Here is a 23,922-nt window from a genome sequence, read left to right on the forward strand (position 1 = left end):
TCTTTCTTTTGCTTGTTCAATTCTATTGCAGAGAATTTCCAGAGCATTTTGCATTTCTATAAGTACATCCCTTGTTTCCTGAAGTTTTGATTGTTTTTATTTATGCTATCTATTTCATTGAATATTTCTCTATTCACTTCTTGTATCATTTTTTTAAAATTTCCTTACATTGGGCTTCATCTTTCTCTGGTGCCTTCCTGATTAGCTTAATAACTAACCTTCTGAATTCTTTTTCAGGTAGATCAGGAATTTCTTCTTGGTTTGGATCTATTGCTAGTGAGCTAGTGTGATTATTGGGGGGATGTTAAATAACCTTGTTTTGTCATATTACCAGAGTTGGTTTTCTGGTTTCTTCTCATTTGGGTAGGCTCTGTCAGAGGGAAGTTCTAGGGCTCAAGGCTGTCATTAAATTCCTTTTGTCCCACTGGGATTTCCTTAATGTAGTACTCTCACTCTTTTTCTAGGTATGTGGCTTCCTAAGAGCTAAGCTGGAGTGATTGTTATTTCTCTTCAGGATCTGGCCACCCAGCAAGTCTACCAGGTCCAGGCTGGTACTGGGGACTGTCTGCACAGAGTCCTGTGATGTGAACTGTCTGTGGGTCCCTCAGCCATGGATACTAGCGCCTGCTCCAGTGGAGGTGGCAGGGGGGTGAAATGGACTCTGTGAGGGTCCTTAGCTTTTGTTGGTTTCTACAGTATTTTTATGCTGGTTGGCCTTCTGCTGGGAGGTGGTGCTTTCAAGAGAGCATCAGCTGTGGTAGTATGGAAAGGAACAGGCAATGAGAGGGGCCCTAGAACTACCAGGGTGGGTAGGGAAGGACCATTATGTGGGGGCAAGGCTAGGTGTGTCTGAGCTTAGACTCTACTTGGGTGTGTCTTGCTGCAGTTGCTGTTGGGGGTGAGGGTGAGGTTCCCAGGCCAATGGCATTGTGTACCTAGGAGGATTATGCCTGCCTCTGCTGTGCCACACAGGTTGTCAGGGAAATGGGAGAAAGCTGGCAGTCACAGGCTTCACCCAGCTCCCACGCAAACCAAAGGGCCGGTCTTACTCCCACCATGCCCTCCATCCCAACAACACTGAGTCTGTTTCCAGGCAGTGGTTGAGCAGGGCGGAGAACTTGCCCCAGGCTGCCTGCCTCCCAGATGGGAAAGTCAGTAGAGCTTTCCTTTTTCCCTTGCCTGTGGAGTCTGCACACTGGATTCACACCCTTTCCTGACTTCTGGCCAGGAGACTTCTGAATCAGTTGAAATTATTACAAAGTTAAGCTGGAGGTTTCCTTCCCCCTGTGGCCTTTTCCCAGTGCCTCTGGCAGCTGTCCTCAAGAACCTCAGTGATGTAAGGCAGATATGGCCTGCTAGGGGACCCACTGAGCCCACAGGGATTTTCCTGCTGCTTATTCTACACCTGTATTTTGCTTGGCTCTCTAAATTGACTCTGCTTCAGGTAAGGTCAGAATCTTCTGTAATCTAGACCTTCAGGTTCCCCAGTGGGGGTATATGTTCAGGGGCGGACAATCTCCCTTTTCCATTTCCACAGTTTGCATGCTCACAATATTTGGGGTGTCTGCTGGGTCCTGCAGGAGCAATCTGTTTCCTTCAGCACGTCTCTGGGTGTTTTTTTTTTGGCCTTCCTAATGTATTCTTGTAGTCATTCTGGAGCAAAGGTTCACAATGTGAGCCTTCACATGCTATTCTTTCCTCTCGAGTGGAAGCTGCAATATAGTCCTGCCTCCCGTCCACCATGATCTCCAAATCTAGTATATTCAAGATGTGTTATTATGTAGGATGACTTATGATCTGAGAAATTTGATTCATTTATTATAATGTCTCACTTATTTAGGTTCTGACATCCAGTGACTTTTACCATCAGCAAAGTAGCTTTGAATCCTGACATTATCAAAAGACATTTCTTCTTAGTAAAGAAAATAGTTGTTTAAAACATCAACTTGACCTTGTTATGAGAGTGTATGTCCATCCTTAGGCTCCCACTCTAAAATATTATCTTAAAATGGGGTTAAAATAAGGAAACTCATTTAAGAAAACTAGTGTTGATGCCCTCTAGCAAGGACCAACAGGAATCCATCCAGAGTTTTAACAAAGGCTTATTGACTCTGCAGGGAGGGAGACCACACACGATGAACCTACAGTGACTCAGGAAGAGGATGAAAGATATTTCATAGGATTTGTGTTTGTGTTATGTGATTTTGGGAATAATTTAAAAAATCAGGGATGGGCTCTGGATTGAATGTTATTGATAATTGGGGATAATTTTAGTATTGAATATGTAATGAATCTCATTTAGAAGTTGGAAAAAATGGAGTTAGGCTAAGTCATAATTGGTAGAAGTAGCAGTCACTAATTTTAGCCAGTATTGGAGGATGTTTGATAATTTGGGGGTTTTGTACAGTGTTTGCTGTTTTTGTCTGTGCTCAGATGTGATTATGGAGTAGTATGGATTTAATCTTGGTCCATCAGACTCATGAAGTGGCCTTGTCTGATCTTGATGATGTGTCAAATTGTTCATATTTGGCACCACGGCCTTCTTGGCAGGGTCAGGTCAGCTCCTCGTTGCTAGGGATTGTTTTTCTCTTTCTCACTGGCTGTTTTCTTTAAAACAGCTGCAGATTATACCAGATTAGAAATGGGAGTGGGACTGGTGATAGAAGCTGCTAGAGGGCTGATACAGCCCTAAAGAGCAGTAGAAGTGAAGCTGCCAGAGGAGGAAAGGATATAAAAAATGTGTAAAAAAAAAGGGACCTCATATCAATTTGGAGTCATTTATATGTCAGCCTTTAAGCATATCATTATGTTGTATATTAGATTAGAATAACAATTAATATTCATGATTATCTCAAGTGTTGGGTTCAGTCTTGCATGACTTATTTTTATTTGCTGGTAGTTATCTCTTTTAGTTGTTTGTATTTAAATAACAGAAATGTGAGTTATATGAATTTTAGATGCAATACAATTCTTTGTTCAAGTCTCTCAAGTCTGGTTGTACTACAACTCCAAAATACTTCAAAAAATATATAAGATGCTCTTTCTTCTTTTGGAGCAGTGAGAACTGAATATAACAGAACCATTGTTTTACGAGTTCAGTAAATTAACTTTTTCAGGTGGTGGTGTGACATGGTACATGTATTTTTACATCTGGAGCTCATGCAAAGACATCACTTTGAAATATCAGGATATTATTAATAGCAAAGCTTCTATCTGCTGTTCCTTTACCAAATCAATACCATCTTCTTTGTCTTTTCTTCCTTTCCTATGTTTTTATATATGACACTAGATTCAGAGGCCTTGATGTCTGTGATTCAAGTGAGAAAATAAACATGCCTCTGATAAGGCCTCTCGAATATATATAAATGGTACAAAACAGAGTTATACCTATGGCACTGGTATTTAAATGTCAATAACATTGAACAAAAAAGGGACCTTCTCTTATGTGTTTAACAAATATTTGTAAACTAGTGGCTATGAGTTGGGTTCTGGAGTCAGAGTAGACTTGACTGTCACATCTGCCATCTAACAGTTGTGTGACCTGCGGTGAGTTACTTACACTCATCTGAAAAATGGGGATGCCCACTTCATAGGCGTTGTTGTGAGGATAAAACATAAAGGATGAGAAGCATTTAGCACAATATCCGATGTATAAGAAATCAAGTTCTGAATCAGAATAATCCAGCTCTGAGCCAGAACTTGACTCCATTACATTTTCCTCCCATAATATTTATGTAGACTGAGGGTTAATGGAAAGAGAAACACTAAGGAGTGTATTCCAGGGCATCTCTTAGTGCAGGTTTTAGATATTTAATATTTTATAAAGTTTCATCAGTGATACATTTTTGTTCATAAAAACTTTTTAGCTCAAACACTGGCCAACTGTGGAGCTGGCTGCCTGTTCTTATAAATAAAATGTTACTGGAGCACAGGTGTACTTGTTCACTATATATTGTCTATGGCTACTTTTGTACTACCAAAGCAGCATTGATCAATTATGAAAGAGACCTTATTATGACCCTCAAGCCCGAAATATCTACTATCCAACAGTTTAAGAAAAAGTTTTGTGGCCCTAATGTAGTCTAAATACAACTGCCACTAAAATGAGCATCTTAACCATGTTACTCAATCCAGTGGTCAATTCTCTGTCGTCAACTTATTTGCCATGTTGGTAGCATTTGACAGATGGATCCCTCACCTTCTTGAAACGCTCTCTTCACTTGGTCTCTCCGGCTGCTTCCTTCTCAGTCTCACTGCTGTGGCGTCTTCATCTCTCTGACCTCTAATGATTGGAGTGCTTAAAGGGGTCAGTCCCGGGACCTTCTCTTTTTTCTATTACTTGGCAAGTTGACTCAATTGTGGCCTTTAATATTATTTATATACGAAGGCTTCCAAATTTATGTTCTCATCCAGGCCTCTCCCACCTACTTGATATCTCCATTTGGATATTCATTTTAGGTATCTCAAACTAAACATGTCCAAAACTAAGCTCCTGATATCACCCTCCACCGCAAATGTTGTTTTTCTCTTGGGCTTCTTCTTCTTGGTCAATGACAACTCTATTCTGCCAAGAGCCTTGGAGACTTCCTGGAGTCCTCTCAATCCTCAGCAAATCCTGTCACTCTACCTTCAACATTATCCAGGTTTTGAGTGCTCCCTACCACCTCTGCTCTCAACACTCTGGTTTGTGCCCCATCATCTCTCATGTAGATCTCCCTTCAGTCTGTTCTCCATACAGCTTCCAGATGGGGCCTTAAAAACCAAGTCAGATCTTTTACTTCCCTTCTCAAAACCCTCTGGTGGCTTCCTATCTCACTCAGAAAATAGCCAAGCCTTTACAATGGCCTCAAAGTCTCCACTGATCCTTATACCTGACCCCACTCCATAATTCTCCAACTTCATAGTCTACTGCTCTCCCTCATGGAGATAGTTCCACCCACACTGTCTCCTTGCTGTTTCTGGAACATGCTGGGCATCAGCCTTGCACTGACTGTTTCTCTGCCTGGAATGCTTTCCTTCTGGGTTTCTACCTGGCTCATTCCCTCTCATCAGCGACGTCATCTCTGGACATCCTAACCACAAAATCATTGTTGCCTCCTCTCTTCCCTGATTAATTTTTCACCTTCATGCTTATTTAACATACTAGTTATTTTATCTACCTGTCTTGTTTACTATCTTGTTTCCCCTACTAAAATCTAAGCTCCATGGAGGACAGAGATTTTGAGCTGTTTTGGTCACTATTGTTTTCCTAATGTTTGGAATACTTTCTGGCATATAATGGGCACTCAACAAACATCTGTATAAAGACACAGAAAGAATGAATGATGTTCTTCTTGCTGGTAACTTTAATTTTCTTTTCTCAATTTCATGGAAGAAGAAAATAGGGCTCTTTAATTTTGCTACATTCATGTGAGATAATTTCTTAATTTTCAAAATGCATTTTAAATAAGATTGGGAGGGAAAGGATATTTAGAAAATTTAAAAATATTTTTCTTCAATTTATCGCTCAAATTCTATTTTTCTTATATCCTGTGTATTTTCTACTTTTAAATATTTTTGTTATAATCCTAGCAGGAAGTGTTTGTGTCATGATAACAACTATTCAGGAATATTTTTTGAGAAAAATGATTGACAAATATAAGACTATACAAACGCTCACCAACTTAAACTGAACAGCAAAAATGTCATTTACTATTTTGGTGACTTTGAACTACATACTGTTTAAAAGGAATAAAATAAAGTTTTATAATTTTCCATGTTGAGCTTTTTTTATGGTATAAACATAGCCTAATTCCAGGTTAGCAAAGTATGAAAAAATAAGATTTTGTTTTGTTGTTATATTTCCTGGTTTATTTTCTATACAGGGGGATTTGGGACCTGTGGGACCCCAAGGACCAATGGGCATCCCTGGAATCGGAAGTCAAGGGGAACAGGTAATTAATGTATTCCTCCTTTCCCTTCAGTGCGAAACATTCCAGCCCAATCTTGGTATTCACTGAAGGCCAGTCCTGCAAACATCTATGCGTATATTTGACAGTTAATTGCAATGGAGTGTAAGTCCAGAATTGAATATAAGGATGGATAAGATGGTTTTATGAAATTTTATTTTTTAGAACTTCTAAAGGCTTAAAAAATAAGTAGTGTGTTTCTCGATGCTGTGACTTTTAACATTAAAACCTAATTAACAAGATAAATGTTTGGGGACAATATTTTTAGTTCTGCTTGGAAACAATCGTTTGTTTACCTGCTGGTTTGTGTATTTTTTTCTCCTTGAAGGTTTATGAAAATTAAATCCCACTCTCTACCAATGGAGTAGAGTAGTATCCCCCTACCAACCACTCCAACTAGCCACATACCAATTTTTAAAAAACTATTATAGTTAAAACTTGGAGCAGGATCAGAGGTAACCACTTAGTTTAAGGGGCACCCTTCTGGAATAGAAGCAAACCACAGAGAGAATTTATAAATGACACCTGACCCCTCTTGGTAAGAAGAAAAAAAATGATCTGTAAGAATGTCTACATTCATGATGAGAATCACTTCCAAAATCTTCTGATAACTTTTGGAAAAATCTGGGTAATTGAGATAAATCTAAATAATGTGAAGATAGTGTAACAGTACTTACTACTGTTGTTTACCATGTATTTTTTTTTTGTTTACCATATACTTTGTTGTTTACCATACAGTCTCATTTAATCTAAGTGACCAATAAATCCAGATTTATGCTAAATATCTTCTGGTTAGAAAGTAGCAGGTCAGGTTTGATTAAGATTTATGATTAAGGTTTGAATTATTCTATTGCCTAGAGAATGAATACTGCTTTCTTTAGGATAGTGGAAGAAGGGAAGAATTTTTAAAACGAGATAATTCCAAGTGCCATTGTTGAGATTAACTTTGGGTTTATTTCTAATTGTCTGCTAATTTATTATTATTATCACTTTTTTTGTTAGTCCAATCATCAGCAAAGTTGGATATGACTCCTTTTTCCATTCCCTTGCCCTTGGCAGAGGTCCTAGTCTAACACATTAGGAAACTTAAGGTACAGAAGAAGCCAAGATAAATGTATAAATAAATATTTAGATAATAATTAAGAGCTGGATAGTTGGGCTACTCAAGTGTCATGATTCGACCATACCACCAGACATTCTCAAGCCTTGTAGCTTACTGATTGCAAAAGCGGCTGGACAGTGCTGTCACATCTTGGGTCTTGCGGTGCTCCTGGTGCTGAGTGACCACTATGGGGCTAAGCATGAGGTTCAAAGACAAGTTTGTCCAGATGGCCTGTGAATTCTGGACCTCCCACCTACAGCTTCCTGTTGCCTTTAATGCTGCTGTTTCTTGGTGGAGGTTGTTATTTTTCAGCTTGAAAAAAAACAAAACAAAAATCTTGGACTTCTTTCATTTTCTCACCCTCCTTTCTTCTTTTTGAAAAGAAAAAAAATTTCAAGGTAGATGTGTCCTTATAGAGCTGATCTCTATTGGAAATGAGATCTCTATTTGTAAAATGATCTGAGCAAGAAAAGAATTTATTTACCTTTTAAGCCAAATGATATAAATTCTACTTAAATTTAACCTCTGTTTATGCAGTTATTCAATGTTCTTTTCTTTAATTTTATGTGTTTATCCATTGAATTCTTGTTATATTAGATCTTCCTATTTCTCTTATAAAAATGGATTTTCTCCCTCACGTGTCTATGAGGGAACTTCTGTTTCTAGCAACATGTTTACAGTATCTCTTAAATGGCCCACAGAGTTTTGTTAAATATTTGGAGGCTTGATCAACTCAGATCTTGTACAAAATAGAGTGAAATATAAACAGCCACATATACATATGTATGCATACATATATGCACATCCTTTTCATACTCATGTATAAAAACCTCCTTTACAGTGTGAAGGAGGGAGTCAAGTGTTTGAACATTCTACAGTTTGGTATCTGCTGACTATTGCTTCTTAGAGGCTAGGTCAAACCTTCAATTTACCATCCCGACACATATCATTGGAACAACTGGGATATAGGTTTGCCTGCATGGTCAGAGATATGAAATGGGTTAACTAGGTGTAATTTTATTTTCCTTACTTAAAACTCCAAGCTGGTAGAGTGACTCTATTCATCAGTCTTGTTAGTCTGCCATACTGAGGGTGCTTTCCTCATCTGCATGATCCTGGAGGTCACTGTCTCTTAATTCTATCTACTGAAGAAGAGGAAAAGGGAAGGAGAAGGCATACCTCTTCTTTTAACATGAATCAGGAATTAACTCTATTCACATCCCATTGGCTAGAATCTAGCCCACATGGCCACACCTGGCTTCAACAGGGACTGAGAAACATGATCTTTATTCTAGGTTAGCCACATGGGCCAGCTAAAATGTCTTTTAATGTGGAAGTAGGGAAGAATGCAAATTACGGTTTAATTAGCAACCTCTGCCACCCCACTCTACAAATGTTTGTTGAGTATAAGTAACTTATTATGGGGTTTGAACTAAAGTTTCACTTTAGAGGATTTGAAACTACTCTTATCCAAATGTCTTAATTTCACTAATACTCTTTTTTTTAAAATTTTATTTTAAAGGGAATCCAAGGTCCTATTGGTCCTCCTGGTCCACAAGGGCCCCCAGGACAAGGCTTACCTGGTTCTAAGGTAACTTTGTAAATGAGAGCAGAGTTGAATATATCTATAGTATAATTGCTGTTTTCTGATCAGTGTCAGTGCATTTGGAATACAGCAGATAGAATGAACTTAAAAATCAGAGATCTCTACTTAATGCATAATGTTACTGATATTCTTGACAATTTAGAAAATGTAATATGTATTCTTTATGCTTTAAGAAAGTTTTACTTACATAATTTTCATTTATTGTTTTCTTTGTTACTTTTACTCATGTGATCCTATTCTAGTAATTCAAGCAGTAATATCAACAGAGGCAACCACTGGTTATGTATCTCTCTAGGTTGGCTAATTTTCATTCTCACCACCACTCTGACAGTAGGTCCAACTACTAAAGCCTTAGCTAAAGAGATGGGGTTAGAAATGACCTAACAAATAAAAATGTTCTATGTACTTGGGAATCAAACTATCTCATAAATTGGAACTATTATTTTTTTCCTTGGGGGGGGCGTGGCATTTGTTTAACTCGTTATCCTTAATATTGCTTCCAAGAATCATGAATCATTGTTAAATAAATAAAATACTTCTCTGAAACTACTCACCTTAGAACATACTCCTTAGAGCTGTTCATGTGAGAAGCTGCTCAATGGACCACTCTGACTGTCCTTGAGAGTTTTGATTTGCAACTTGTCCTTGAAAGCTCAAATTGTGTTTTCTGGTTATGACATTGCTCTTGATCAGCAGTTACCTTGGCTTTTCCTGTGCCAATTTTAGTTGTTCTAGGATACAACTGCCTATCTTTTCCAGATGCCCTCCATAAAGGGCTCCTTAAAATCAATTTTGAATATGCTATATGGCCTATATTTTAAGTCAGATGATATATACATCAAATATGTATATTTTTCATTCCAAATTTGGTTAAAATCCATCCATCTGAAGGAATTTCGGGCAATATATATGAATTGAGTACATGAAACTATTTTACATTGTTGGTATAAGACAGGTTTTAGGAGATCAACAGCCGGAATATATTATTTTTGCTTTGCTGCTGTATTAAAATATTTTCTTTTCTTACTAGGGAGAAGTAGGCCAAATTGGACCTGCAGGCCCTCGAGGACCAGTGGGAATTGGAGTACAAGGTCCAAAGGTGAGTTGACTGCTGCTAAGGAATGATATGTTACTTTATGTAATATTATGTAAAGTTTCTTTTATATCCGATTGCAGTATAGACCCTGCATGTGCTATTTAACTCTATATAACGGGTTCCTTTCACTTTTTAAGTGTGGCTACTACTACTGCAAAAGCTATAATTACATGTATGGCTTGCTTTATATTCCTCTTGGACAGTGCTGCTCTAAAATCTATACTCCACCAGGGTGGAACTTTGTTTATCTTGGTTTATTATAAAATCCCCAGCTTTGGGGACATGATAGAGTCTCAATAAATACTGCTGAATAATGAACGAATACTTAGTTTACCCTTCACGCTTTCTATAACTCATTCTTAAGTTATATAGGAGCCAGAGAGCCATGTTGAGCACTCAGCTTCACCATTTTTCTGTTGTCAGTGTCCTATTCTTATGAGCATTTGAGTATTAGAAGAATATGTTAGATGTAGTTCTAAGGAGAATATACATGTTACATATATAAACACAGCATTACAAAAAATAAAAATATATTAATATAGTAATAATAGCTGCCATTTTTACATGGTTTCCATGTACTACACAGTATACTAAGTGCCAAGTTTGACATATATGTTTATACATATATGTAATATATGCCTCTGTGTACATATGTATGCAAACATATGTTATATACCTATCAATTGCAGAGAGGCAATATACAAGGATATTGTATATCTCTTAGTACTCTTACCTTGTCTTGATTATAATAGATTTATAATATGTTTTGTCATCTAAAAGGAAAAATATTCTCATCTTATTTCTTAGTTAATATTGACTCTAAGATACATGTTTTAGGGTTGACTTGTCAAATTTAACAAGATACCCTATTTGGTTTGCACTGAATCTACAGATTAAATAGCAAGTCTTTCATACCATAGAGTAAAGCTCTAATTTTTCAGAAAAATATTTGTAATTTTCTCCATAAAGGTCTTGTACTTTAGTTAAATTTATTTCCAAGTACCTTGTAGAAATTTTTGTAATTGTAAATTGTCCTTTTTATACTTTTTTTTTTTTTTTTTTTTGAGATGGAGTTTCACTCCTGTTGTCCAGGCTAGAGTGCAGTGGTGTGATCTTGGCTCACTGCAACCTCCACTTCCATGGTTCAAGCAATTCTCCTGCCTTAGCCTCCCTTTCTACATCTTTTAATTAACTGGTATAGGTCTATAGGAGAAGTTTTCATTTTGTTTTGGCATGTTGATTTTGTATCCAGCCACCCTGTGACATCTCTCATTATTTGTGGAGTCTCTTACTTTTTCAGTCCCAATGTACACAATCATATTGTCTGAAAATAAAGTTTTACCTATTCTTTTTTAGCTCTTCTTTTATTACTTACTTTTATCATTTTGTACTGCTAGGATCACTTGTACAATGTTTAAAAGAAGTGACTTCAAAAGAAGTGCTTCTAAAATTTTACTCTTAAGTGTCACATTTGCTGAAAGTTTTTGATAGATACCCTCTATTAGGTTAAGGAAGTTCCCTTCTTTTTTGGTTGTACCAAATGTTACTTGTTAAATATAAATGATTACTGGATTTTATCAAATTATACATCTACTAAGATAATTGTATTGTTTTCCACGTTTAGCTTGTTAATATGACACATATTCACAGAGTTTTCAGATGTCAAACCATTCTTGCATTCTTGAGATAGACTCAATATATTATGTGTACTTTTTTATGATAATCATTCAACTGACCAATCTTTTATTTAGGATTTTTACATTTGTTTTAATAACTATATATTATCCGATTGGCATATAGTAAATACACATGTTTAAAGTATACAATTTGATGTTTTGAGATACATATATATATATATATATATATATATATATATATACTCTTTGAATTGTCACTGTAATCAAGATAATAAATTTTTCTGTAACCCTCAGAAGTTGCTATCTGTCCTATCCCTCCATAACTTCTTCTATGTTCACTAATATGCTTCCCACAGATCTGCTTTCCAATTATCTGCTAACCGTTGATCTGTTTTTTGTCATCATACACTAGTTTGCATTTTCTAGATTTTTATGGAAATATATACTATATGATATTTTTCTGGCTTCTTTTAACTCAGCAAAATCATTCTAAGATCCATGTTATAGCAGATATATGAACAGCTCATTCCTTCATATTGCTGAATAGTACTGTATTATATGGATATTCCACAATTTGTTTATCCATTCACCTGTTGATAAAAATTTTGTTTCCAGATTTAGAATATTATAAATAAAGCTGTTATGAACATTTATATATGTGCTTATATGGATATTTCTTCTTATTTTTCTTGGGTAAACACCTAGAAGTGAAATGGCTAGGTCAGAAGGTAGCTATTCATTTAGTGTTCCAAGAAATTGCCAAATCAACTTCCAAAAAAAACTTCCTTATTATTTTTTTTGGTTATAGAATTATAATGTGCAGTTGCTTTTTCTTCCTTTTAATACTTTTAAGATGTTGTTCTATTGCCTTCTCACTTGCATTACTTCTGATGAGAAATCTGTTGTTATCCTTCTATTTGTTTCTCTACATAACATGTCTTTTTTACCTCTGGCTGCTTTTGAGATTTTCTCTACATCACTGGTTTTGAGCAGTCTGATTATAATGTGTCTTAGATATGTTTCTTGTGCTTGAGGTTCATTGATATTCTTGGTTCACTGATATTCCTAGATCTATGGGTTATAGTTTTCATCACATTTGGAAAATATTTGGCCAGTATTTCTTGAAATAGCACTTCTTTACCCCAGGAACTCCAATTTTACTTAAATTTGGATTTTATTTTTGTTTTGAGACTGAGTCTCTCACCCAGACTGGAGTGCAGTGACACCATCTTGGATCACTGAAACCTCTGCCTCCTGGGTTCAAGTGATCCTAGTGTCTCAGCCTCCCAGGTAGCTAGGATTACAGGCATGCACCAACACATCTGGCTAATTTTTGTATTTTTTAGTAGAGATGGGTTTTCGAAATGTTGGCCAGGATATTTGGATGTTTCAAGTTATTTCATAATTCACTGATGCTCTGCTCATTTTTTTTCAGTCTCTTTTCTCTCTGTGTTTAATTTAGGATAGCTTTTATTGCTATATGTTTTAGTTCACTAATCTTTTCTTCCATGACACTAATCAGCTTTTAATTCTATCCAGTGTTTTTTATCTCATATATCATAATTTTAAATCTAAAATTTTAATTTGTATCCTTCTTATATCTTTCTTGTCTCTATTTACATGCTTCAGATTTCCTCTTGTTTCTTGACTGTATGGAATATGGTCATAATAACTGTTTTAATATTCTTACCTACTAATTCTACTACTGGTGTTATTTCTGGCTAAGTTTCAATTGATTGATTTTTCTCAACACAAAGTACTATATTTTTCAGCCTTTTTAATGCCTATTTTTTATTTTTAAATTAAATATTATTATTAATATTAATATTTTAAAAGGTATTGACCAGGTTGGCTTTGAACTCCTGAGCTCAAGCCGTCTTCCTGCCTTAGCCTCTTGAGTAGTTGGGATTACAGGCATGTGCCACCACACCCAGCTGAATACTTTTTTATTGAATACCCAACATTGTGAATTTTACCATTTTGCATGTTGGATATTTTTGCATTCCTCTATTTTGAGCTTTCTTCTTGAATGTTTTTTAGTTGCTTGAAAACAGATTGACCCATTTTGGTCTTGCTTTTAAGATTTGTTAAGTAAGACTACAGCAGCATTTAGTCTAGGATTAATTTTTCCCTACTGTTGAGGCAAGACCCTTTTTAGAACTCCAATCTATGCCCTCAGAATTGTGAGGTTTTATTTCTTGCCAGTAGAAATAGGCACTATTCCTGGTTCCATGTCACTTCTCTAATCCTTTAAGTTGGTTGTTTCCCTGGCCTTGGGTAGTTTCTTCATACACATGTGCTGAGCAGTACTCAACTGAATAATCAAATTGGATGCTCAGAAGATACTTACAGTTTTCTCTGTGTAACTTTTTCTGGTTATCTGCCTTGTGAACTTTTGATACCTTGACTTACCCAGACACATATGTTTGTCTCCTCGGAGAGATGCCTGAACTTTCCCTGGTTTCTCAATCCCTGCGTTATGACCTGGAAGCTTTATGTAGGCACTGGGGGAAATTATAGCATTTGATTAGAAGCTTAAATTGTGCTATGTTTCATAGGTAGACTGGTCTATGGTTTTGTTTTCTTGTCTTGCCATTGTATAATTTTTCTAAAAAGGCTTTATAAGGCTCATAAAATAAATTAGATAGACTTCTCTGTTTTTCTAGGTTTTTTAGAACTGTTTGTATAAGGTAGGAAATAACTGTACTTTAAAAGTTTAAAAGTTTGGTAAGTCTTGACTGTAAAACTAAGCTTGTGATCTTGGAGGGAGAGGAAGTAGAGACTTTTAATCACTGACTCAATTTATTTAATAGTATTGGTTTATCTAGCTTGTTCATTTCTTTTTACAGCATTATATAATTCATATTTTTCTCAAAGATTATTATTGTTTTCCAATATGTTTTTAAAAATTATCACCAATTTTCTATGACTTAAAAATTTTTTACTATACATATAGTTATATCTTCCATTTTTAATATTTATTGGTGTCTTTAAAAAAAACCCTAATTATTTCTATTAGAAATTTATTTACTTTTATTAGTTTTTAAAAAGGCATTACCTTTTAATTTTATGAATATTCTTACTTTTTGTTTTCAAGTTTATTATTTTCTTTTCTCATCTTTATCCTTCCTTCTACTTATTGTTAGATTTACTGTGCTTTTTTTCACTGGCTTGCTTAGGTTAGTTGAAGTTACTTTCAATTATTTTCCATTTTGTTGCTATTAATAAATGCCATAAAGATGCTTTAAACTGTTTGAAAGTAGGATTTTTTTTTCCTGAACATTTTAAAGGATTTATTACTAATCATAAATTAACTTGAAAGCAAGTAGAATTACTGAATATTAGAGCTGGAAGTGGTGTTAGGGCACAAATTTGTTATTTCACTCTTATATTAGTTTTCTAGAACTGATGTAAGAAAGTACAAGAAACTGAGTGGCTGAGACAACAGAAATTTAGAAACTGACACAACAGAAATTTATTGTCTCAGACAAAGTCCAAAATCAGTCTGCAGGGCTATGTTTCCTCCAAAACCTGTAAGAGAGAATGCTTCCTGGTCTCATCTTAGCTTCTGGGCATGTCTGTCAATCCTTGGCATGCCTTGCCTAGCAGCTGCTTCCTCCAGTCTTTGCCTCTCCTGTCACATGGTGCTCTCTCTATGTGTCTGCCTCCAAGTGGCATTTTTCTCTGCTTATACTACCCATTGTATTAGTCTGTCCTTGCATTGCTTTAAATAACTACCTGAGACTGGGTAATTTATAAAGAAAAAAGGTTTAATTGACTCACAATTCTGCAGGCTGTGCAGGAAACATGATACTGGCATCTGCTTGGCTTTGGGGGAGGCCTCTGGAAACTTACAATCCTGGCAGAAGGGGAAGGGGAAGCAGGCATATGTTTACATGGCAGAGTAAAAGAGGGAAAGAGATTGAAGGCGGGTATGCTACACATTTTCAAACAACGAGATGTCATGAGAACTCTATCATGAGAACAGCAAGGGGGAGGTCCACCCCCATAACTCAGTCATCTCTTACCAGGCCCCACCTTCATCACAGGGAATTACAATTTGAATGAGATTTGGGTGGGAACACAGAGCCAAATCTGTTATACTGAATTAGGGCCCTCTGTAATGACTTCATCTTAACTTGATTAAATCTGCAAAGACCCTGTTTCCAATTAAAGTTACATTCATAGGTACAAAGAGTTAGGATGTCAACATATCTTTTGGGGGTCACAATTCAGCCTATAATAATAGAATGAAAACTAAGGCCTAAAGATGTTAAGTAACTTCTCAAGATCAAATAGTTTAGCATTAATTACTAATCAGATTTCTCGGAGGCTTTTCTCAAACACTGTAAGATACATCCAATTGCAAGTACCTCCGAATAGATGCTTGAACTTTTGGGAAATAAAATACTTGTTCATCCACCAGGGGGAGCCAGGCTCAATAGGGCTCCCAGGACAACCAGGAGTACCGGGAGAAGATGGAGCTGCAGGGAAGAAGGTAACACCAAGTTTTTCATATTACTGGAGTAAGAACTATTGAAGCAAGCTGGTATCTTGATCCTGTGGGAGCTCGAATCAAACCATCCAGGAAAAACTTAGTCTCCTTAAGAGAAAAAAATCTCGCAATCCCAAATGTCCCTTTTCACTTATCCCTGATAGAAGCAGTGGACTATTGAAAGGCTAAAATAGTGTCTCACATCTTCTGCCTTCTCTCTGGTGTTTTGGTTATGGCCTAGTTTCTTCAGGATATCTAGAAAGCACATTAATTTAAACTTAAGAGAAAACTGCTCCCTCCGCCCCATCCCCACCCCCCAAGAGGAGAGTCTGTAAATGCATTCAGGAAATAAGGCCATTGTAAAGATTTCCTGAAATATTTTGAGTTGACATTTGAAATATTCATTTTTCAATAAAAGTAGCAAAAAACAGCAGATGGAAAGGCTGAAGGTCTTCCCTGTTTTTTAAAAAAACCTACCAAATGTGAATGAAGAGCCAAAGGAAAATGAGCTTATTGCTTTGGAAATTGGCTGAGAAATTAAACTTTTTCATGATACTCCAGCTGCTCTGAGTTAAACTGGAGTTTGATGTTACTTTATTTTAAGTTTATAAACTTCCAAATTGATTTTGAGACTAGAGCGAAGGTGTGGTGTGTTTCGGAGAGTTTCAGCTGAATCCACTGGTGATAAAAGGAGACAAGGTGGGATGAGACATACTGTCTGTCTGCTGGAGGGTCAACTGAAACATCAGTGTCATTTCCTCTAGGGAGAAGCGGGGCTTCCAGGAGCAAGAGGCCTAGAAGGACCACCTGGAAAAGGGCAGCCTGGCCCCAAGGTATGGAAATGACAGTGTTGGAGGAAGCAGCCTGTGTTCTGGTTCTCATGCTGAGGAGCCAACTTAGGAGAAATTTGATTGTTATTCTTACTATGTCAAATGTGTTTGTGTCTGGCTTAGAAGTATGAATACTATCTTGGAAGCTTTTGGAAGACAGCAAGCATGTATAATTCATTTTTATTTTCCTAACATCTATCGTAAGCCCCAGCATATAGAAGAGTTCAACACATGTTTTCTCAATAAATGGTCAGGTCGACATTTAAAAAACACATAGGAAAGAAAAGAAACCTTGAGATATGTCATTGAGATTTGACAGTCCATAAATTTTCTTTATAAAATCTCACACAATAATAAGAAATATCACCTTGTTAAATGGACATTTCACTTCATGACTTGGCATAAATTTATTTTAAACTCTGTAGAAATGCTAGTTTAATAACATCTTTGTATGTTAAGATGAGACTATACAAATTCATCAGTAGGATAACACCACTAGTAACATAATCTACAGCCTCTAAGATTCCAGATCTTCCTACAGTTTTTATGTGCACTTATCAATTCCCATGTAAAGATTTTTGTGGATTATATACAAGTAAATGTAAAATTTGTATTCTTACTAGTGTTCTATTCATAATTCAACTAAAATAGTAATTGATGTCTTGTGAAAATACTCACTAAAATTGAATCCTTAATCCTAAATATGAAGATATGAAATTTCAATATATCTGTAGACTTTTAAACATTTTTATTTATTGATTTACCAGACTCTGGGATCCTTTTTGGGTGAGGTGGAGGGGATAACATCATGATGCAAAATACACTTTTAGAAATGCCAGTCTGTTAACATTCAGGAGAACTAATATTTTTAGGATGTGCTTTTGGAAAATAGGCACTCGGAGTTAATATTTGAAGCTATGAGAATAAACGATGTCTCTAAGGAAGAGAGTTGAGGTTTAAGCCCCACATTGTGAGGTAGCTGGAGAACGAGCACTCAACAGAATAAGCAGAATGGTAGCATGTTAGGGATGCTAAGGAAAGGATTTCAAGATGAAAGCAATGGGTGGTATCGGATGCCACCTATAAAGTAAGGAGAATGTGCATTGGAAGGAGAGGCTACTGGATTTGTGGCTTGAGGTCACTTGTGGCTTATGGAAGGCTGTTGGAGAAAAGTGGTAGGAACATGTTACATAGCCCAGGCACACCATGGTTCAGTGCTGGTGATTTATTACATTTAACTGGGTTCCTGCTGTTGATTTCTGGGGTGATTTAGGTCAATAACTTAAATTAGTGATAATGGAGGGAAGAAAATAAATGATTGTGGTTGAGTTTCGTCTCTACTGGTAAGTGAAAATAAGATACTTGGATATTCAACTGCTTTTGTTGTTGATGTTTTTGTTTTTTACACCGGTGTCTCGCTGTCCATTAGTGTGGACCATGGAAACCTCTGTGGATTCTACAGGAGGTCACCTCTTAGTGAACTGCCTGCTTTGCTGATGATCTTAGTATATAGTCCAGTGATTCTCAAATGCGGTCCCTGAACCAGCAGCATCAGCATCACCTGGGAATGTTAAAAATGCAAATGCTTGGACCTCAGTGCAGACCTACTAAATCAGAGACTCTGGGTGGAGGGCCCAGCAATCTGTGTTCTAACAAGCCCTCCAGGTGATTCTGTTGCTCAACTTTAAAAACCATGGTATAGTCATTTATATCACAAATATTTAAATAGCCTCAGCTGCAGACCATGGAATTTTCATTTGTTGAGCTACATCCCTGGATATGGTGCATTGAAGTTGAACCCTACTTGAAAGATAGTTTTGAAGGTAAAGGAATTCTTTTGAGGGCGTACTGTTTTACACAACCATGCTGGGGAACAGCCAGTAGGCAGTTTCTAGCTCTGTTCCAGGTTAATGCTCAAGTATCTTCCTGCCAATAAAACTATTGGTCTCTTTTGGGGGAAAGAATTAGACTCCCCAGTGAGGAAGAAATAGGGCTGTGATTTTTAAAATGTCTCATTTCATGTTGTAAACCTGAAATAGATAAATGGAAAAACAGCATGAAAAAGCATAGATAGTTCTCATTTCTGAAACTGTGAATGTTTCAGAGCCATCTGTTAATAGACCAAGGGTGCAAAGGAGCTATAAATTCAAATAAAAGTTCCAAAAGAAAGATACAGAACTTAGATTTTTAAAAATACCAAATCATATTGAATAAATAGTAAAGGATGAACAATCTGCAGTCATGTAATCTCCTCAAGAACATTGACAAATCCTTCACAACAGAGCTGTGCTTAGGGCACACCACTTTAAATTGGTATTAGTTGAGAATCTGGCTCTGCTATAGCCCTTACTAGGTTAGGGGAGGTTGATAATACAATATCTGTATTTTCATAATTATTTTGTTAGGGTGATGAAGGCAAGAAAGGGAGCAAAGGAAATCAAGGACAGAGGGGACTTCCAGGGCCCGAAGGACCAAAGGTATGTTTCTTGTATTCTGACTTAGGCTTTGAGAAGTTTGTATTTGCGTCTGGTTTTAATAGAGTATTAGATTTCCCAGAAAATTTGATTCCTTGTTTCTTTTCCAACAAATACATAACAAAAACTCAAAAAAAAAAAAAAAACTATAGAAAACACGCTATTCTCAGACCATAATAGAATGGAATAGATTGCATAAAATATGTAATACTCATAGAAATATTTATGTTTCTAATTTGTCTGTCAGTCCTCTCTAGCAACAAGCAAATATTCAGAAGTTGGGATAAAATTGGGACTACAGGAGATAATCAGTTCTTCATAATCTCACTTTGCTAAACAACCCAAAAGCCTGAGACTGAGAGGCAACACAGTGATGATGAAGGCTCTTCTTCAGAAGGCTTATTGCATTCTGCTGTGCCATGAATCTTTTGGAGCCAGTCGTCACTTTAGTTATAGAAAGAGGATAATGATATGTACTATTTCACAGGGTTGTTGTGAAGACTAAAAGAGTTAATAAGACTTAGCACATTTCCTGGTATATAGTAAGTGTTCAATACATCTAATTATTCAGAGAAAAAAATCAGTATAGTGAAATGGAAAGTACAGGATCTATGTCCTGGTAAATTGTCCGTAACAGGATGCAGAGGAAGAAGTGAAGGAGATTGTGAGGCTAGCAATTAAGCAGGTGTCCTGACTTGGCCTCAGAGACCCACCATTAAGGTCATTTGAATGTGTCAGGAAACAGAAACTGCAAACCTAAGAGAGTTCATGTCTCTAGGAAGATATTAATTGTAAGAAAGAGACAAGGAGTGTATTTTAGGACCAGATGGTTAAAAAGCAAATTTTTTTTTATTATACTCTAAGTTCTGGGGTACATGTGCAGATCATGCAGGATTGTTACATAGGTATACACATGCCATGGTTGTTTGCTGCATCCATCCCCCTGTCATCACCATTAGATATTTCTCCTAATGTTATCCCCCCATCCCTCCACCCCCTGATATCCCTCCCCAACCCCCCCACCCCGCAACAGGCCCCAGTGTATGATGTTCCCCTCCCTGTGTTCATGTGTTCTCATTGTTCAACACCCACTTATGAGTGAGAACATGTGGTGTTTGGTTTTCTATTCTTGTGTCAGTTTGCTGAAAATGATGGTTTCCAGCTTCATCCATGTCCCTGCAAGGACATGAACTCGTCCTTTTTTATGGCTGCATAGTATTCCATGGTGTATATTTGCCATATTTTCTTTATCCAGTCTATCATTGTTGAGCATTTGGGTTGGTTCCAAGTCTTTGCTATTGTAAACAGTACCGCAATGAACATATTTCTGCATGTGTCTTTATAATAGACTGATTTATAATCCTTTGGGTATATACCCAGTAATGGAATTGCAAATTTAAAAAAATGGTGCTGACAAGGTAAGATCGGGTACAAAATAAAACATCGCCTGTACACCAGTGACTCTTAAACTTATTCATTGCCCATCGGTATCACCTGGGGATTATTACAAATCCAAATTTCTTGTTACCATCCTCAGCTATCTGGATTCAGTAGGTGAGTGGGCCCAGGAATCTGTACTTCTCATGAGTAAATGCCCTGTGCTCCAGGGAGTTCAAGAAGCACATTATGAGAAGTGCCACTATGTAACAAATGTGTCGCATTAGTATTAATAACAGATTACTCTTTATGTCCTACTCTATTTCAAAGTGAACGGTTTTCTGTGTTTTGAAATAAAACTGTTTTTAAAGATGAAGGTGAAGAATTGCCATATGATAAAGCATAATCATCTCTTAATACAGGGTCTTTGAGAGAATTGTATACTTTCCATGATACTTTTCATATTTTAAAAGTAATTGATCTCTTTTTTTAAAAAAGTAGAACAAATTAAATCTAGAGACATAATTTTGCTTTTCCTTTGGTTTTAGTGAAGAATTTTAATGGGTTCATGTACTGTTCCTTTGTCAAAGCTTGAATGGGGGTTTATTGTGTTTCCCAGTTCTTCCTGTGTCCTGTGCCATTGCCTTCCAGGTTTGGATTTAAGGACAGGCACATACATGCCATGGCATGAACTGGGTCCCGGTTGACCAGTGTGCTCGGCTTGTTTGTTGTATTGGCTAATCAATATAGTGGGAGGCCTCAGCTCTGCAGATGAATATGGCCTTGGGCAGGGGTCATCACTGCTGAGTATGACTGATGAGTCCCTGCTGGAGGAAGCAGCATAACTGAATAGGAAGCTCATGCGATTGAATTTTCAAAGGACATGAGTCAGGCAGAGGCAAGATTAGTCAGCAGTCTGAGAACCTAGAGGGTCAGGTTTAGACATAGCATAGAAATAGCTTATTTTCCATGACTCATCTCCACAGTGGGTTTTTGTGTTTTTTTTGGAGGGGGTAAAGGTCCAGATAGTAAATATTTTAGGTTCTGTGGCTCAAGAGGCAAAATCGAATATATTATGTAGTTACTTGTATAATGACCACTTGAAAATGTGAAAACCATTCATAGCTCAAGGCTATATAAAACCAGGGATGGGCTGGATTTGGCCTGCCTACTCTAGAGAAGTAGTTTCCAAACTATTTTGATTGTAAATCCTTCCAGTAAAATTTTGATCACACTCCACAGATTTTTAATTTTTTAATTGTAATTTTTATTAATAAACTATAATACTAATATGAATTTATATAAATAATTGAAATGTTAATAAATGAGATAAAAATATAGAGATAAATTGTAATATTTTCTTCTTATATCCCAGTGAGTCATTTGGAACGCCTTGTGGTAGACAGTGACAATTGCTCTGGAATAGTGTTTTTCACTAGGGGTGCTTAATAAAAATTAATAATCCTGGGCCCTGGCCTCTAGATCTATTGAATCAGAATCTCTGGAGTTTGAACCCAGGACTACACATTACCAAACTTTCCTGATAATTTCTCTGCTCTCTAAAATTTGAGAATCACTGGTCTAAGATCCAGATGGAACAGAAGAGTTACCTGTTGCTCTAGATTGAGTCTTTGAGACTCTAACTAAATATTAGATACCTCTCCCACCAAATGTTTTAAATTTTCTATTAAAAATATCATTTTTAAAAATCAAAGGCATTCTAACTTCTTCTTCTTCTTCTTTTTTTTTTTTTGAGACAACAGTTTGCTGTGTTGCTCAGGCTGGAGTTTAGTGGTGCGATCTCAGCTCACTGCAACCTCTGCCTCCCGGGTTTGAGCAATTCTCCTGCCTCAGCCTCCTGAGTAGCTGGGATTACAGGCACACGCCACCATGCCCAGCTAATTTTTTGTATTTTTAGTAGAGACAGGGTTTTGCCATGTTGGCCATGCTGGCCTCAAACTCCTGACCTCAGTGATCTGCCTGCCTTGGCCTCCCAAAGTGCTGGGATTACAGGTGTGAGCCACCGCGCCCAGCCCCTAGGGGTTCTACTTCTCAAAAAGGATGTGAGATAACGGAAAATGGAAGACTGTTATACCTTGGGCCATTAAAATAAAACAACAAAGAAAAAAGAGTTATAACCTAGAAGTATACCCTAGAACATTTGCTGAAGATAATTGTTATATTGAAAAAAAAATTTCTCTCTGAACTTCCCAGCATACAACACAAAAGGGAAGCACCATGAATTGCATAATTTTTATTAGCTAATAAAAGGATACACAAGAGATAAACTTTTCTTAACCTTCAGTAATTAATTGAATGTATTTATTTGAAAGCACTGAAATCTTACTAGTCAATACTTTAGCAGTGGTTTGCAAAAGATGCTTAAATTATTTTCACATTGGTCTTTGAAGCAGGTAGAGGTCATAATATTATTTAAAAATCTGCAGACATTTCTATACTCTTCTTAATATTGTCTCTACGTGTGCTTTCTCTGCTTGAAATGAACTGAGCATTTTGCTGTTTTTAAGGGTGAACCGGGCATTATGGGCCCTTTTGGAATGCCTGGAACATCAATTCCTGGACCACCTGGGCCAAAGGTATATATTCTTGGGAATTATTTTCTTTTTCTTGACCCTTTGGCAGTTGGAGAAAAAAAATCATGGTACCAGTGAACTAGAATTTTAGTTTTGGAAAAGTCTTAGAAATGATTTAGTTCAACTCTGAAACTTCACAGGTAAGCAAACTACAGCCAGCAGCAGAGTTAGGACTAAAACCAGATTTTGTGCTCCTAGTCCCAAGCTTGTCACTTTACCCTTCTTTACCTTTTCCAAATCCTAAACCCCAATGCAGGTAAGAATTTAGTACATTTATTCAGAAGAATCCACTGGGATTTATAATTGAAGAGTCTAGCAGAAGAGATACCCACTCAAGTTTGTTGGTTGGTTGGTGTTTTGAGACAGAGTCTCACTCTGTCCCCAAGCTGGAGGGCAGTGGTGCGATCTTGGCTCACTGCAACCTCCACCTTCTGAGCTCAAGTGATTCTCCTGCCTCAGCCACCCAAGTAGGTGGGATTACAGGTGAGCCACCATACCTGAATAATTTTTGTAGTTTTAGTAGAGGCAGGATTTTGCCATGTTGGCCAGGCTGGTCTCAAACTCCTGGATTCAAGTGATCCACCTGCCTTGGCCTCCCAAAATGTTTGAATTATAGGCGTAAGCCACTGCACCTGGCCTTCACTGACACCTGTCAATAAGGACTATTACTGCTGTTAGGAGAAAGTTCATTGAAATAATATGTGGCAATTCAGACTCAAATATTTAGACTGTAGGAATGGCCATTCTTACCTAAAGTTTAAAT

At 36.9% G+C, this 23,922-nt stretch overlaps 1 protein-coding gene across 6 annotated transcripts in view; it reads left to right on the top strand.

The window, feature by feature from the left end:
• The window catches only part of COL28A1 (collagen type XXVIII alpha 1 chain), a 201,272-nt gene that overhangs the window by 104,685 nt on the left and 72,665 nt on the right, over positions 1 to 23,922 (top strand). For all 6 annotated transcript variants that reach the window (XM_064380376.1, XM_021674199.2, XM_021674202.2 and 3 more), the window contains 7 exons: positions 5,865 to 5,933; positions 8,573 to 8,641; positions 9,687 to 9,755; positions 15,816 to 15,887; positions 16,649 to 16,717; positions 19,120 to 19,191; positions 23,094 to 23,162. In XM_064380376.1, the coding sequence (XP_064236446.1) occupies positions 5,865 to 5,933; positions 8,573 to 8,641; positions 9,687 to 9,755; positions 15,816 to 15,887; positions 16,649 to 16,717; positions 19,120 to 19,191; positions 23,094 to 23,162 (489 nt within the window). The remainder of the gene's footprint in view (positions 1 to 5,864; positions 5,934 to 8,572; positions 8,642 to 9,686; positions 9,756 to 15,815; positions 15,888 to 16,648; positions 16,718 to 19,119; positions 19,192 to 23,093; positions 23,163 to 23,922) is intronic.

Source organism: Aotus nancymaae, unplaced genomic scaffold (genome assembly GCF_030222135.1).
Source record: "Aotus nancymaae isolate 86718 unplaced genomic scaffold, 86718_ANA_hifiasm-v0.15.2.pri h1tg000025l, whole genome shotgun sequence".
NCBI lineage: Eukaryota > Metazoa > Chordata > Mammalia > Primates > Aotidae > Aotus > Aotus nancymaae.